The sequence below is a fragment of the Ornithodoros turicata genome, chromosome 8 (assembly GCF_037126465.1).
Source record: "Ornithodoros turicata isolate Travis chromosome 8, ASM3712646v1, whole genome shotgun sequence".
In the NCBI taxonomy this organism is placed as follows: Eukaryota; Metazoa; Arthropoda; class Arachnida; order Ixodida; family Argasidae; genus Ornithodoros; species Ornithodoros turicata.
The window spans coordinates 28,120,286-28,135,114 of record NC_088208.1 but is presented as its reverse complement, the minus strand read 5'-3'; the positions used below and the strand labels follow the sequence as shown (position 1 = coordinate 28,135,114).

Genomic DNA, 14,829 nt, shown 5'->3' with positions numbered 1-14,829 from the left:
GCGGGCTAGCCCGAAATGAAGGTCGGAGATAACGCGTTGGAGAACACGCCTTCGGTGTTACAGGAGTGTGTGCTTACTGGCATCGCTCCCGAGTAAACGACCTCCGTAGCGAATGCGCGGCTTCAACTTCAGTTTAGACGGACGGAGGAAAAATATGTGCTTTCAAAATGGTCTCTGTGCCAGGGGCGGTCAAAACAGAAGGGTCCATGTTTTGAGGCAATATAGCTCTATAGTGCCAGCCACTTTGTAGGTCCGTCCGTAGCTTCAAGGTACCTCGTGACAAGGGACCACGTGACCCAAAATGTATCAAAAGGATGCCGGTATAAAAGTAACCTAATTTAAACTCGTTTAAATATGCGGCCCTTGTTTTCTTTTTTTGTGTGTGTCTGTATATTGTTCTATGAGCTCCAGTTTTCAGCGTTTAGAATATGTAAATCTCAGTTGACAGCCAACAAACACGTCTTTTTTTTTTTTTCTTTTTTTTTAACACGGCACTCGGAGATCTAATGCACATATGCACACATACTGAAATAGGATTGATCTATTGGGTAGCAAGAACGCGTCTCCTTTTACCTGCTCGCTCAGTTGTCTAACGGCTAACGCAGCACGTTATAGAAGACGGTTCTTCTTTTTCTTTTTATTTATTTATTTATTTATTTTTTATTTTTGTTGCTGTTGTTGTTGCTACGGCGAATAATAGTTCTAACCAACACGCTAGTCTGAGTGGAGGAGTACCACAGAAGCGAGCAAGTCTTGCACAGTCGCCATCGCAACGGTTTATGCCGGCATCCATTCGTATGCGCCGGTACCAAGTCGTCCCATTTCGTGGGTAGCGCTTTTACATAATCCAGCGCACGCATCCAGGCATGCGACTGCCAGCCGCATATATATCCCGCTGAGAAACGCGTTGCGGATGAGAAGCCGCGTTGCCGCGGCCTTTGTGCTGGCGTTATTATTAGGACCGCTCGCGCAATGCAATCGCGGAGCGTCCCAATTGTATTCACACAGACAGGAAGTTAAAGGGAGCTATCGTCTCCAAATGACTCCTTCGGAAACACCTGTAGCGCCAACACTCCTGTCTCATATAAAGGCCGCGTTAATTCGTATAAGAGGGAAGGACAGCCATGTAAGGAAGATGATCGACGCCGTCTCGAAATGTCAGCATTCCTTCAAACTGCAAAGGCACTTATGATTGCGTCACTGTATAAGCCGTACTTACACGTGCATGTAGCGGTATCTAGTGTATAGTGTATAGTGCATAGATATTGCGTTCTTGAACAATCTTCATATTCCCAACGCGTTGTTGTTTTCATTCACAGCCTTTCAAGGAGGTGAACTATGGTACTCCACCAGATCTCAAGAAGTTCTTGGTCAACAAAGCCTTGGGCGAAACAGTTCTGCACCGAGCCGCACGGCTTGGATATACTGTAAGTACGCAGTAACAACGTTACCAAACAAATAACAGTGTCCCCAGTTCGATATGACCCCTCCCGCCCGCGCAGATCCTGTCCGTGATAGCTGTATATGGCGTCAAGGCCCAGGGGTTGTTAAAGATACTTCGTCATGGATATTTTCCGGACACTTGAAACATTTATTGTATATAAAATCACTACAGGTCGGGAACCGCCTATATTTCGGACTTGCACCCCCAGTGACATCATGCCAGCCACCCCCCAGCACCCTGCACTGAAAATCCTGCGCGGTATTCTTGCATTTTACACCACCGATATATGGATGGGCGTGCCATCATTACCACCACCGCTGCTGATGATTCGAGCTTTATCCATCAATCGCCATCAACATAGAGCGCCGCGTCTCGCACTCCCGCTGAGTTGTCTCCCACCCAGCGAAACTTTTACCACCCAATGTGCAAAGCGGACAGGCGCACAAAACAAGAACTGGACATCTTCCAGAGGCCGGTCACGCGTCAAGAGCGCGATCTTTTTTCAACCTCTCTCTCTCTCTCTCTCTCTCTCTCTCTCTCCGGCGGTCATGCTGGGCAAGCAGATGGACAAACTCGCCCTGCGAAGCGGGTCGAAGTGGGGGAACCAGCGGCGGCGGCGTCATGCGGTCGAGCGATAATGATAAGAGAGCGATGCGCCGTGGCGTCGTCGCTGGTCTTTTCAGCCGTCACAGTCGACGGCCGCTTTGTTTCCCGCCTTTCTGTTGCTTCTGGCAGGTCGTCGTCTGCACAGTCTCAAAATAACTCCGGCACAGGCAAAGATCGAAACGGGCGCGTTCGTCCTCGTTTCGATGGCCTCCCAGAGCGCGTTTGTTGCGTCGGAGTGGCCCCTGGAGAACGCCCAGGGACTCCCCGCGAGCGCTGCTTTGCCCGGTGATTGAAGACTGCAGTGCTGAATAGACGCAAAAATGGGATCTGGCGGAATGAACGCGTGGGGTCTTGGGTGCACTTCCAAAAGCACGATGTGAGCAGCGTGGTATAGCTGGAGGGGTGGCGGGTCTGGGAACGATGCCAAGAGCAATGTGTATCTTGTTGCGACATCATCGAAAAGCGGTCCATCTCGGGGCTCCTGCCTGTCGCGGTTTCGCAGTTCAGCGTCAGGGATACATAAATTCATTTTGCGACAGCGCAAGCACTATACCATCGGGTGCTATACACGCAAAGTTCTGAATGAAATCCAATAACAGAAGGACCAGTCGCGGTGTTTCGTGCTGCCCACGTTCGTGAAAAGATAGTTGTGGGCTGCTTCGACAGGTATCACTGTGCAAGTGCTTTTATCGTTTCGTGCCTTGCTGAAATGCAAACTCATCATCCTCATTTTCGGCTAATGACGACGAGGATGTGATAAATTTGAAAGTTACGTTGGAAAATAACTGTTGTGAGGCTAGAACATACAAATAGACGAGCACGTGGTTCCGTATCCGCCTCTGTCTGGCTTCTCCGACTGCCATATTCAGTCGATACGCTTACGACACGACCGGGTGTGAACGACCGCTTCATCTGCAATCTGTTGAGTTCTTCCGCGAATTACAGCAACACTCGCGTCATAATATTCGAGGCACCACATCTGAGCGGGCTATAAGACCCGCCCGTGATGCGTGATATCCCAAAGACTTGTCAAGTCTGTTTCCCCGCATCGCCTAACCAACTAAACAATCATCTAGTGCATCACCGCAGTCCATAGATAGCCTGCATCCATACGATGACTCCCTCGCAGACAGTAAAAACACCAGACTCGAAGCAATCTCATCATCGATACAAACTGCACCTCTCTCCCAATTACAATGGTTGACGTGCTATTCAAGGGCCGCACAAACAGACGGGCACACAGCTTCGCCTCATCTTCGGCTTCCTCCACCCAACTAAGATGCAACCTGCCTCTGACCTTCTCAGTCATATTGCGCTTATCACGCAACATTGCTTTCCTTTCGCGAAACAATACAACGAGATCGGTGGAGTTTTGCGAGGAAAGACTGGGCTTCTGCAGCAACACGCATCCGTCGCGTCCATAAGTGTTGGTCCTAAAATAAGAGAAAAGCATTGGCGGCTGGGAAAAGCTGGCTGCCGCCGCTGCGTCCGTGGGGATTTCTGGAGGGGGCGCAGTCGTGTTTGCCGAGCGCCGCCCGTCAAGCTGTGTTTACGCACTGGTGGATTGAGCCTCGTTGCCGTGCCTCGTCGTTGGACGCACTATCGGTGCTGCAGTGTTGTAGAATGGCGAGCCTTTGGGCCTCTGAAGCTGTTTGCTATCCCTGAATGCGGGTCCCCGTCCGCATTAATGGTGTCGGTTTGAAGTGAGTAAGGAAGGTGATGTCGAGGGTAGAGTTGAGCGCACAGGTGCACAACCCAAGCAGTACAATGTACTCAACGTCGGGTGCAATAGGGGTGGACGTGTAAATGGAAGGCCTTGAACAGACGCGTGAAACTAAAGAACATTGATAAGGCACATACCACCCCTATTGCACTCGACTTTCAGTACATTGTGCTGCTTTGGAACCTATGATACGGGCCTACTCCAGATATCCTTTTGCGAGCGGTTGGGGGCAAACGCGGAATTGCAACGCCAAAGGGGATTGGGGCACTTCAAACGATGACATACACAATGAGCACTCGAACGTCTCGTGACATTTCGCCGGCTTCGCCTCACCTTCTGCTTGGATCGTGCACAGTGATGCTGCTGAGAGGCAGTAGGCCACGATGCAGACAGTGCTTTATTACCTGCCGACATGTTGGGTTAGCCAGAAATAATTTTGCACCATACGCAACGTAACACAATATCCAAGGGGAACCTCACACAACTGAGTAAGGACGGTAATTACGGGGGCATCCTTTTTCCCTGTAACGATTGTCTGTTGCTACACCAAGAGTCCTTTCTTGCGAAACTCTTAAAGGGGCAATAAATTGTAAAAGTTTTCATTACCTTGATGCCGTTACCCTCACACCGACACAAAAGGAACTGGAATCATCCCCCCCCCCTTCTTTAACATGACAGCTGCATGCAGTGTTTTATAACGTAGTGGCTTGTTCGTTCCCAGGATCTGGTTTTATATTGCTTGGAAAGCGGAGAAGGCGGGCACGTCGACGCCAGGGACAATGCCGGTTACACGCCACTTCACGAAAGCTGCTCACGCGGCCACCTCAACATCGCACGAGCGCTGCTCCAGTACGGCGCCGACGCCAACGCCAGCTCCGCAGGGGGTGTCCGGTGAGTAAGAATAAACATTCTTCCTTGTCCTCAAAGATACTTGCGCACTAGAAAGATTTATGTCCCGATCCCGAGGTCACGCTTGGTCCGTGAGCGACTGACGTCCTCTCAAAAGCGCGTAAACCAAACAACGTGACAGCGTTCGTATAGTGTCTGCCTCGTCCTTGTTACGATTCGGCTGAACTGTATTCTTCAACGGAAGGAAAGTGACACAGCTCGTGCGGCCACGCTTTTCACTTTACCGAGCCTTCCCAACTTCTGGTTGTCTTTTACGGTCCACTGTCTCTTGTCCACGAATCCACTGTCTCTGGTACTCTGGGAAAATCACATCGAATGACGAGGATACCAGCAAATACCAGTAATATTCCAGTGAGATTGGAGTATTGGATACGAAAATGTGAGAAAAGGCACCTCTTGTAGCTTCTTCTGTGGCTGAATATCCTGTAGCGTCCCTCGTCTCAAGTGCGGTTCCAGAGATCGGCTTGACGCGTGTGTGGCTGAATAGTTTTACGAAAATACTTGGAAGCGAAGCGAAGGTAGGCTGGCCACCCTCTTCACAGTTCACAAGTTGCAGCTCGCTGTTTCTGCGGAAGCCTACCAGTCAGAAAACGTCTTCTCGTCCCCCACACATCCATCGTCTCAGCTAACGGCCTGCCCTCAGCGCTCCTTCCTCCGGTCTTCTCTCTCTAACGTCCGTTGAAACTCCGGTATGACGAGGACGAGGAGATGCTGGTTTTCAGTCGGATATAATAACAAAGACTTGTATTTTCTGTTGATTTACTCGTATTCAATTTCGACGAGGCTAAAGTAATTTAGCGACATAAATTTTTACACATTTCGTAAGGAAGGACATCACCTTATGACAAAAACGAGAAACTGAAGATATTTGAAAGGGGACGATTTCGAGAAATCCTAATGCTCCAGATTGCATCCTATACGCATATTATCACTCCGAGGAAAGAATAGCTCTTCAGGTTTCGTTTTTACTATACGTGGCTATATGAGTCGAGAGAGTTTTTTTTTATTATAATGTGTTAGCGCCGCGACGCAACTGTGGCTATGAGCGGCGTACAGACGTGGATAAATGGAGAGAGTACAGCAGGAAGGAGTGGGCAACAGAGGGGTTAGTATGCGTCCTGGGCCGACTTCAGGGGGAATTGTGCCGACATTCGTCTGAAAATTCTTCGGAAAACCCAGGGAAAACCTCAGACAGCACAGCCAGTGACAGGATTCGAACCCGTGTAACCTCCCAGTCTATGCCTGGAAAGCAGCCACCCTAACGACTATGCCACGGGAGCAGGTCGAGAATCGAAACACATCGCGCACTTTCTTTTCAGTCCTGATTAAAGTTCTGATTTAAGTTCCCACAGTTGAAAGCGGCGCTATGTTTTCTTAAGATATAGTTTGTTAAAACCGTCCCGATTCTCACCTTTGCCATTCTTAAATCCACTGCGCGTTGTCGAAGCGGAAGAGTCAGAGGCCTTCCTATACTTACATAATTTCTACTCTTTATAACACTTGAGCCAAGCCAAGCCAACCCCCGTGTTCGCATGCCGCTTAGACGATGTAAACATAAAGGGTGCAACGAAGAGAAAAATGAAAGCTGCATTCCATCTCATTCACTTCAAGTGGGCAGCGCGCCTTTCGAAGGGAGCAGACGAAACTTTCGACAATATATATGTATATATATATATCTCTCGGAGCAATTCGATCCGCGCTCTTCCTCGAGCCCCCTTTTTCTAACCCGTTTTTCAGCTCGCTCGCGCGAACTGTCACCGCTTTATACATTATTATGTCTTCCTGCTACTGTTTTTTTTTTTTCTTCCTTCCTTCCTTTCTTTCTTTCTTTGGTCCTCCTTTTCGTTCGATCCCAACAACGACGCCAGTCGATAATTAACTGCTTCGCAATACGCGTGCCTCGGACTGAGCGTCCTCAGATGCGACAGGTCGTGCCATGTGTTATCGATTTTACGAGTTCGCTTTATATGGTCGCGGCGTTTCGCGAAATCTGTGTCATTTCTCTTCGCGGGAATTCGTCCGTAGCGCGTTTTAGGATGTAGCCACCCTCTCCTCCTCGTGCCTTTAAAAATGTACGGTGGCCGTTCGGGCGACATGCTACTGTTCCATTGACAGTTTTTGACGCTGCTGCTCCTTTACTCGACAAGTTTCGGGCTTGGCCGCTTCTAACGTGTGAGCAACTTTACACATTTTCGCCCTCGTTGTTTTCATTGATATCTTCTTTTCTGACGTCATCATACTCGCAGACGCTTAGCTGGCCAAATGTTTGGGTGCTTAGGTAGATGGAAAGGTGTTCATGATAACGGTGTCTGGAAGCATGTGCATGTATTACATGTATCTGTTGCTCCTTGGCGCGTTAATCTGCTGCTATTATTATTATTTATTGGTTTAATTAATATACGTAATTAATTGCTGAATGAGACAAGAATGATTTGTGAATTTTGCTGTATGTGTACGATCGACACGCGATGGTTTCTTTTTCTTTTTTGTCTTTTGGGTTGTACTAATTATCCTTCCTCTACTATAACGCCTTTAGCTAGGGTAGGTCTATCTGTAAAGAAATAAATAAATAAACAAACAAACAATCCAATCTCCTTATTCCTTTGAAGTGGTTCATATCACGCCACTGGCTCTTGTTTTGACAGCTTCTTTTATCATAGCGGTTTCTTTCTTTCTTTCTTTTTTTTTTTTAAGGCCTTGCGGAGTACCTATTATCGCCTCTCCTTGTTGGGAAAGTTGCCGTCTCAGTTTTTACTTCTATACACAAGCACGCGAATATAGTTCAGAAACCGACGTTAAATGGTCAACACCCAAAGGCGGCTATACGATGGGCTGCGCTGAATGAATTGCACGAGCTCGTTCCGCTGAGCCACGTTTCTTCAACAGTCACGCCTTCTGTTTCAGCCCGTTGCACGACGCCGTTGAAAACAACCACGTGGAAGTCGTCAGACTGCTTTTGTCCTACGGAGCCGACGCTACCATCTCCACCTACGCGGGTCTGAACGCATTGAAGCTAGCGCGGAGTGCTGTCATGGTTGAACTGCTGAGAGGTGGGTCTCGGAGCATGCGTGATACAGCGTTGTATCTGTGTACGGGCACAGCCATGCACTTTATTCTGTAGATCCTACAAATTTCGTTTACCATTTTTATTTTCAGGATTCCTTTCCGACATGTCAGGAGAAAGCGTCGATGGGAAACCAGTCCTTCCGTGGCACTTCTCGGGGACAGCTTCGTTAATGGGTATGGAGCTGTTTATAGACCTCTACTCGAGCAACGTCATCATGACGTTGGTAGACAGACTGAAACCGAAACAAAATCGGTAGGGGAGGGCTGGATTCCACGAATGGGCACGTGTTCGCTGCCTCCTATTGAAAGAAAAGTAGAAACGAAGGTCGCGTTCCTTTCTGGGACCATCGTAATCCCTTAAAGACCATGGCTTTTGGGCGCGACCTTGTTCGTCCCCTAGCTTCAAACGTAGTTCAACTCTACCAAATTGGTGGCGCTGTCGAACACTATGACGTCATTTGTTTATGTTATTGCCATATGTTCACCCCGGCTGATAATCACGTCACACTCATCATCTTCCTATTTGTTTCTGGTTTCTGTTTATTAAACAAACGGCTGGCTGCAGCAACGCTCGCGCTGCTTCTCGTTCCTTCACTTAGCACGCAGCCAGCGAAGCGCACGGCCGTGTCTTCTCTTACATTCTTACAGTTTACAAACAGGGAGAGGTCTATTGTGCGAATAAATGAGCCTGGCACGTCCTCATCCATGTTATTTATATTATACGTTTTGCACTTGGCTCCTTCGCAGATCCATGTGCCACCGGTTACGACGTCCTGTCTGGTGCACCCGATGAGGATGACGGAGACGACTTCCTATTCGAGATCAGCGACGCGCCGCACATCCCGACGTTCCGCCTGCCGCTTGAGGCTTCCACTCAAGCGTAAGCATGATTTTTGAGACATCTCCTTGCCACACCGCCGCGGAGCTGGCGCCGGCGGCCTTGGATAAGCTGTTCCACACTCTGCTGGATTGCCGCCAGATAGTTTGCTTGTGCGACCCTCCGCTGACGGAGAGACTAGGGTGTGTCGTAGACGGTTTAGGCTTCCTCTAACGACAGAAAGCACGTTACCTGGAACGAGGCCTTATAGCGGGAACGGCTTAGAAAGCTGCCTTGAAGCCAGCTAGCGGAGCGTAACGCAAAAAACAGAAAAGAAAAAGACGTGCTTTTAAACGTGTTCGCTGCACGTAGACCCTATGTGGTGTCTTACAAAGAAGCGCATTCCATTAAAGCTTGGCCGAAGTTAAGTTTGAAGATAATTACTCAACATGTATTGTCTTAGACTTTGTCTTCAGTGCCATTTCAATATTTTTTATATTAAAAGTATCTTGCAACGATTTCGTGTGCCCTGAAAAAATGCACGTTCCGGTTTCTTCTAAGTACAGTGATCAGAGGCTGTCTTGCATGCGTGCGCCATTCTCCGACGTGTGCACATCGTAGCACGCGTTCAGTAGCTCGTTAAATGTGAGGACATGTGAAGTGCCGTACACCGCTTTCAGTATATTTACACGTACTACGACTGCTTCTTTTCTGCAGGCTGTATAACTGCATGCGGCTCTCAGACGTTCTTCTTCGAGTACGTATGACTGCGGAGGATTTCAAACAACGCTACCCCGAGATCGAAATTCTCAGCTTTCCAAGCCACGAGGTGGACTCCCGGATAAGCCCGTGGACCTCGGACATGACTCGCCCTGGAGTTTCCTCTGACAGTTACGTGGACGTCATAAGGCTCGACGAGCCTGTTCGGCAGCTTCTCGGCATCGAAACCGTAGCCCTGCGGTGAAAGCAACTCTTTGCAGCTGCCTTCGTTGCTGAAATAATGTGCCACGGTGTACGAAGGTAGAGGGCGCTGCTGTGTTGCATACGGTGTCGTGAATGGACAATTGCATTCGTCAGGACTTCGGCGCTTGTTCAACCAGGAAGGAAATGTTTTGTGGGTTCTTGAGCATCAAAAGCAGGGCGTCTCGCACATCGGAGATTCGGAGTTTTCTGCTGCAAGAGTCACGAACTGAAGGTGCGGCAGAACTCCCAGTGATGTGGGCCTGGTAGCTATACATAGTCAGCAAAGCAACGCTGTAATGGATGTTGTGTTTCCTTCTACAAACAGCTGTCTCCAGAGCTACTGCGCGTCTCTTTCCGGCTTTTAAACTATGTCGTACACTGTTACTTACGTTTTTTCAGAAGCAGTGAGCTCTCTCGCATCTGATTTCACAGCCTTAGCTTTCTGCATTCGTCCAGAGTGTATCATTATTTTCTCTCGCTCTTTCTTTCTAATATACGAATAATAATAATACGAATGTGTCCTGCAATATCCTGAGTTGAGGTCTTGGAAGATAACATGTGCACCGTCTGGCAGAAAAACACGTTTTATTCTGCTAAAGCTGAGCTAGCATGCCATATACCTAGTCCATTTTTTATGCCTTGCTGCCCAGCCTTAGTGTTACACTGTCGCTGTAAAGGTGCATAGCACGTTGAGTTAGGGTAACACTACAGTTTTCACGCCTCCACCCAGAATTCCTCATCTACGAAACCAGTCTAAATGTTACATGGCTGTCAAAAGTTCACCTTGCTACACCGCGCCTCGTGAGCAGTTGCGCACCTATAGAGTTAGGCAGTGTGTTTACAATCTTGCCAAACCGACCTGTTTCCCTAAGTTCTTGCCGCTTGTAGCCGTCGCAGCAAAGCATGAATCGCAGAGCTATCGCATGTCTGAACGACGTGTTCCAGATAATTTATTTCTCATAATCAGTACACATTGTCGCGAATCCTTCCGAGGGCTTCTGTCCCCGGTGTACTGCTGTTTATCGCATAATTTCATTTATTCTGTACATAATTAGTCCGTACATTGTGGTTTCACAATAGTCAATACAGGAACCGTCCTCTTCGCCATCCCAAGCGTGTCGCCTATGCGGTTAATTAATAGGAGTGGGTGCACAGTAAAATCAACGACACTATCGTACTGTACATGCCTTTCTTGTCACACCGAAACGTCGTTGATGTTTCTTTCTTGTCACAAGCGTGCATCCGATGTCCGTGGATGCCGCGTAGATGTGCTTTCTCCCTTGTTGTATTTTTGGATGTATTATATCTATATATTTTGTAAATATGTCATGTAAATATATAATGAACGATAATATACTGTATTCATGGGATAATTACTTCCCGTTTCAATTTCCTCTCGCCCTACCAATGTGACAAGTATGGTACCTTTTCTTTCTTGCTCTCTTCCTTCAAGTTCTGACTTCAAGAGATGACTTCATAGGACCACGTGACTAAAAATTACCTCGAACAAATAAAATGCTAGCACATTTCACACGTTTGGCACAATGCCCAATGATGCAGCCTATATATATATATATATACAAGGTGTTCAAAATTAAGCTTTCACGAGCGCTACGCAAACACAGCGATGACAGAAAACCGGATGATAACTTTACGCTACTTGTGTAAGAAACAAGTGCTGCTAATTATGTAGCACCTGTTTCTTACTCAAGCAACAGAAAAAGTAGCACCAGTTGTTTTTTGTTCCCCTATTCATAAAGTGCTAGTGAAGGCTTTATTTTGAACACCCTGTATATATATATATATATATATATATATATATATATATATAATTCCGTCCTTCTCATAAATTGCCAGGCTTGGCGTCCGTCGATTATGTTTAAATAATTGGTGAAATAGTTTAAGGTGCAAGGGTCAATGGTCATCGCACTTGCAACTACTTCCTAACATTCTTCTGGTGGTGACGCTGTCATCAGCTCAGCACGGAAGGAACAGGCCTGTCGCACACATATTGGAACCTCCTGAATTCACTATAGAAGATGGAGGTCACTGAAAAGGTTAGCCAGCTGTAGGACTCGAACCGGATTACCGATCCAGGGCTGTACGTGAGGCCTTGTATGTATTTGTCATTTCTATGTTGTTCCAGCCTCAGAACATCAGTTCTATCATGTTCACTAGTAAAGTTTGCCTCGGGTAACGATGCCTTCGTTTTTTTTTTTTTCTTTTTTGTTTATGTGCCAAGAACAGGAAGCGCATCCTAGATATCCGCCATAGCGTCATAAAAAAGTACGCTTTCTAGGGCAATTGTAGCAGTTGAGAAAAAAGAAAAAAATTGAAAAACACCATTTCCGGAACGACAACACTTTATCGACCTGATGGTGTGAACGGCACTTGCAACTACTTCCTAACATTCTTCTGATGGTGACACGCTCTCATCGGCACAGCGCGCAAGGGATTGTATTGTTTCTGGCGCAGCGTCGCCATCTGGGGACTAGCGGAGCTACTATTAACAAGTACCGCCGCAGCATTCACTGAATTTTGATCAAGAGGTCTGTCTTTCCAGACTTCCCCAGATCTCAGTGCAGCCACGTTCGTGATCTCCAATAGCGTTCAAAAGGAGAGAGGTACTTGAGGACTTGCACCCTTTTAAGGCGTCCGGACTTCACCATACTTTATGCGTACGTCCAGCAGTGTCCACTGTCACGTGGCATCACTGAGGCTCTTGACAACGAGAAAGAAGAGGGAAAGGGAAAACTATGCTGTAAATTGTTTTTCTGTATCGTTCTTTTCTTTTTTCAAGCACTATCACTGTTCACCGCATGCATCTATGACATTCTCTTATCTTCTCTGATAAACGGCGGCATAGCCAGAAAAATATTTCGGGAGGGGTTCTGTGGGGACCCTACATGGGAGAGGAGGGTTTCCCTTCGTTTCCCTCTCCCAAATGTATTACTAAAGGTGTCATTTCGAGGGTTTGAATACCCATAGCAACACCCCCTAGATAGCATCAGGACTGCGCCCCACCCGACACAGCGTCACACACGAAGGCCTGCTGTGGATGCTGCTATGACGTCAGTGAAAGAGCGAACAAGGGAAAAGCACGATGCAGCTCGCAAAGCTCACGCATGCCTCCGTGAGTTGGGCAGTGCGCAGGCCTTCTACTGTCTAGGAGGTGTTGTCCATAGGCCCCTCCCCGTATGACTACGCCAGTGCTCTTCACTGCGGTCATGGCACATGCCTGAACTTGACTTTATTATCTGGTGATGCCGGCTGGCAGATACGCTTGCGCAGTACTCCGACAAATAACTTTTCAAGAACCGGTGGAGGATGACACGAGGAAGGCAGACGAGATCGTAGTATGTACACCAGGGGGCCTGATTTAATTCGCATCATTGCACCTTCTTCACGTAGTTGTAGACGCGATGCGAAGGGTCACAGTGAAAAAGCAAATGGGAGTTCGCAGTCACCATTACCGTCCTAATCGTAAGGTATAACGGTTTTAGTTTTAAGACGTGTCGCCTGGTGCCTACGCGCATGGTAAGGGTTTAGAGTGCGGTTTTGAAGAGGAAATGTCATTGTGGCATTAGACGTTCGAGTGCCGGCACAGATGACCACATCGCCAGCCTAGTGCAGAAAAGGGATTCATAATGACCGATCTAGTGGCCTGCATAAACCAAGGGACCTTGTGTTGGTAAGTACAGTAGTTTACTGCCTTCGATTGTACTTTTCTCGCGATGTAAGGTCGCGCAAGCCTCGTTGTCTGTTCACAGCACGCAGGAGGTCTGCAACACACATGAAACCCGCGCCACCTGTTGAGGAACCACAGTTTTCCAGTATACCCTCCACCGCTTTTAGCGCCCTAATGCGGTTACCGTAACGATTGTCCGCGGTAATCAGCGTGATCCTCTAAGCAGAGAAAGAAAAAAGTTCGTTGCAGTGCGCAAGAAGAAGAGAGAGCCCCGTAATTGCCCTTGTTCCGTTTGGTACATTTCCTGCTCTAGAAAGCTGTTGTTGTTCCTCGTCAACGCTCGGTCGGCCTCGAGTGGGTGGACGACTGCTTCGGAGTAGACGGTCGTTAGTACCAAGGCTGCTTTCGCAGTGGTCGCGGCCAATGTTATCTTCAACGACGAGGAAAGGCGAAGCTCCCGCATCGAATGTTACTGCGTTGGACGAGTGAGACTATATGAGACCACGCCAGTGCTTTGGCGTGGGCGCACAGTCGTGGGTGGAATTCGCGGTCTGGGAACTAACTCGCTACTCATTGGATAAATGAATTGATCTTCGAGTGAATTATTTTTGATCGTGCGTACCAGCTCGCGTGACTTAGTGGTTAACGTGCTGGCCATGTCACTATAATGGACTGTATAATGTCACCTCGAGACAGGGAGGTACCCGGGTTCGAATCCCAGTACCGGCCGTGCTGTCTGAGGGTTTTCCTGGGTGTTTCTCATTAGCTGTGAGGCACGTGTCGGCACAGTTCCTCTAGAAGACGGCCCAGGACGCACATTCCCCCAGAGCGTTAGGGGTGACGTTGCCCAACTCTGTGAGGCCGGCAACGGCGGGTTCTTTCATTACCACCACTACCTTGATCGCCCGTGCGGTTATAAGTCCACGTTCTCCTCGCAGTACATCGAATATCGCGTAATTCGATATACAGGGTGATTTCGTTTAAACGGTGCAGATTTTTATAAAAAGCTACGACAGCGGCATGGATGCCGTTTTTTCAGGTGGATTATACGGACATGCTGTCGGAGAGAATACGGGAACTACTATACGAGTATAGTTATCTAAAATTCCTTAATTTTTAATTCGATATTTTCCGGGAAATGTGAGATAGCAGAATTGGAGCCAGTAGTTATTTGGAGCCAGAGTTGTACGTAACGCGTTACAAGGAACTCGTTACTTGGCAACGCGTTACTTTTTCTGGTAACGAAGCAACGACTTCGTTATTTTTAAAAAATGTGTAACTGGTAACGGAATCCGTTACAAAAAATTGGTAACGTGCCAACGCGTTACCCGTTACTTTTTCGGCATGTTCCTCCAATGTACGATGGCAGGCGACGCGGCACAGCAAAATTTTCGCGCGTTCCGCGTCCTGTGAGCACGTGGCTGGTGCGTGTCGTTGGCCACTGGATTTTCTGGGAAGTTTTTTGGGAAGTTTTTTGGGACCTTTTGGGAAGTGGGCATATCACATCTGCGCACGAATAACAGCGTGTCCAGAGAATAAAAGACCAGCATTCTGGTTCGTATCTGTTCAAGATCGGTTTAGCTCCATTTGGGAAACGTTACACGTTGCTAAAA

General features: G+C 47.9%; 1 protein-coding gene across 2 annotated transcripts in view; it reads left to right on the top strand.

Moving 5' to 3' along the window:
• The window catches only part of LOC135366853 (uncharacterized), a 44,934-nt gene extending 34,033 nt beyond the window's left edge, over positions 1-10,901 (top strand). For both annotated transcript variants that reach the window (XM_064599796.1, XM_064599795.1), the window contains exons 5-10: positions 1,320-1,427; positions 4,495-4,664; positions 7,587-7,732; positions 7,839-7,922; positions 8,496-8,628; positions 9,283-10,901. In XM_064599796.1, the coding sequence (XP_064455866.1) occupies positions 1,320-1,427; positions 4,495-4,664; positions 7,587-7,732; positions 7,839-7,922; positions 8,496-8,628; positions 9,283-9,529 (888 nt within the window). In that variant the 3' untranslated portion in view covers positions 9,530-10,901. The remainder of the gene's footprint in view (positions 1-1,319; positions 1,428-4,494; positions 4,665-7,586; positions 7,733-7,838; positions 7,923-8,495; positions 8,629-9,282) is intronic.
• The last annotated feature ends 3,928 nt before the right edge of the window (positions 10,902-14,829 follow it).